The sequence below is a fragment of the Penaeus monodon genome, chromosome 17 (assembly GCF_015228065.2).
Source record: "Penaeus monodon isolate SGIC_2016 chromosome 17, NSTDA_Pmon_1, whole genome shotgun sequence".
Taxonomy (NCBI): domain Eukaryota; kingdom Metazoa; phylum Arthropoda; class Malacostraca; order Decapoda; family Penaeidae; genus Penaeus; species Penaeus monodon.
Genome location: NC_051402.1, coordinates 34,182,110 through 34,184,609, shown reverse-complemented (window position 1 = coordinate 34,184,609; position 2,500 = coordinate 34,182,110). Strand labels below are relative to the sequence as shown.

Genomic DNA, 2,500 nt, shown 5'->3' with positions numbered 1-2,500 from the left:
TGCATACATCTAGGTGCCCTCTTACACACTTTGTCCTTTTCAAATATAAATTATTTATTTATTTAGAGCATATGTATATTTTCTATAGTTTTATCAAAATGTCCAATTTTACAACACATCCACCACATTACCATGATATCCAAAAAGATAAATTAAATGAAAAAGATGATTATTTGATGAATACTGTTAATTATACAGGATGGTATTTGTCATTCCTCATTGGCAATAAGAAGATATAAGGATTTTGTGACCTTCCCCTTCCCTTCATCTGCCAACAGTGGCTTGGGTGTGGAGTGTGTCAGGCACCTGTTTTCTTTTTCCACAGCCCTACCCCTTGTTATGCACTTGTTACAGCCCAGGAATGTCCTTTATGGTTTATGAGTGACTATGTCAACTGACGACTTTAGGGCTTCTACTATTCCACAACTCTGAATGGGAAAAGGACAGAGTGGACAGGGATGGAAAAATTGAGGCTGAAAGGGTATCCCTCCACTAAGCTGAGTAGTTCATGTTGCTCTGTTACAGCTTGTAACTTGGCTCACTATTGTGTGTCAATGTAGCCAACTTCATGCTAGGAGGCACCCCTACAAGGTAGCCTGGCCCTCGACTCATCTACCCAATTGCTGACCTAATACTAGCTAGTCATGAAATGCCTCTACATTATAAGCAGACTCATGTCTACTCCATGCCATGCAACCATCTACAAGTTCATCAGTCATGCTATGCGCCTAAAAGGTAGCCTAGCCCCTAACTCATCCATGCTGCTGCCACCTCTCATGGCATATATACTTGTTGTGGTGCATCCCTTGAAATGGTAAATGGGTTTCCATGTTTCATGTCATGCAGTATCATAATCTAGTTAATTCATTGGATCTTGATGCCTTACAGCTCATGCCTGGACCAAAATTGTGTGGTTTATAAGCCAGACCCACACAAATACTACTACTTAGTAGTCTCCTATTTGTAATGCTATTAGCCTTTTTCTGTAGATATATTTATACTCTGCATAATAACAGTAATAACTAGTAACATGTGTTATTTCTTATCTCAAAAATATTTTTGTATTTTTAAATTTTACGTAACTAATTTGCACCACTGGTAATAGCAGGTAGGAATAGGACATGGTGTCCATCCTGCCCTCTCCCAGGCATGGCTCATGGATGAAACATTTCATCCTCTTAGACCAGTGGATATCTAACAAAAGATTTTCCTGAAGGCTAGTTGAGTCATTCTCCCTCCCAGTACCCTGTGCATTCATGACGTGATGTTCCCACCCCCTATACCTGCCATTCATCAACAATTTTCTATGGCCAAAATGTTCCTGTTACCTTCAAATAGTTCAACAAGAGGTTTGTCACTCACCCCTCAACCAATTTTTTTCATAAGAAAATATCCATGTCAATCAGATCCAATTGGTTAATTATGATGTATCCTTGTAAAGTAGCCTGGCCTAACTGGTACGCCCCTACAAGATACCCCAAGCTGCAGGTCTGGCTAGAGCTTATCATGGGCAGGGATCATTTCCTCTCTGCTGCACTCTGATGGCTAGGAGTGGCACACACTGCTTCCTCATGTGGATTAGTAATACCATATGAAGCAGTCCTATATCTATTATGGATCTACAAGTCTGAGCTTGTCTCTGCCTCTGAATGTTTCAGATGAGCTCTCTGGGGTCTAGTCCCACTCTGCTGACACCATGAACATTTGCCTGTTTTTGAACAGTCCATTGCCTTATGGCACCTGTAGTGTTGTCCTAGTTCCACTGGTCTCTTGCTCTTTACTACCATTAACCCTTCAGTCACAGATGGCATATCATGCAATGGCTGTGGTGGACCAAGTCATGGATGGCACAGCATTGTGACATACCCTGCACTGTTGGCTCATCAGACAGAGTTAGTCTAATTGAAGGGAAACATTTACTTTTTTTCTTACTTTCTTTTTACTGAAATACAAGTAAAAGTCTAATGTTTTGTTGCAAATGGGAAATTGCCAACCCTGCATTACTGGTCACTAGCCAATTTTTAATTCCACTGTTAATGGGTTAAGACAGTATGAATATGTTACTGTAAATTACTGCAGAAAATCCTAATCCTTCCTTTAATTCATAATTTCCCTAGTCTTGGATGGACTGTACAACTACTAAAGTTTCAGTAAATTCAGTTTTATAGTTTTATACCAAACCTCTGGGATAGCAAAATAGTATTTTACAGGTATCAACTGCATCAAAACATTGGTTTTATCTTAGCCACCTGCCTTCAAACTATTATCTCCCTATGACAAAGAATTTTATTTAAAGGAAATGTCACCGGTTTACCTGCAAACGGTGAAAACTCATCATTCTGATCTCTTATGTCCTGCCTTCTCCGTTGAACCAATTTCTGGGCTCTCTGCCGATACAACACATAAACCTGCTCCTCTAGGGCTGTTATCTCAGGTACCTGCCAAGAGATGGAAGTTATTAGCAAGGCAATCTCCGCTTACTCTCATGATTTGAGTACAT

The 2,500-nt window shown here is 40.0% G+C and overlaps 1 protein-coding gene across 1 annotated transcript in view; it reads right to left on the bottom strand.

Annotated features, from left to right (window-relative positions):
• The window catches only part of LOC119583684 (PAX3- and PAX7-binding protein 1-like), a 25,542-nt gene that overhangs the window by 5,036 nt on the left and 18,006 nt on the right, over nucleotides 1-2,500 (bottom strand). The window contains exon 9 of the mRNA XM_037932309.1: nucleotides 2,315-2,438. Within this exon, the coding sequence (XP_037788237.1) occupies nucleotides 2,315-2,438 (124 nt within the window). The remainder of the gene's footprint in view (nucleotides 1-2,314; nucleotides 2,439-2,500) is intronic.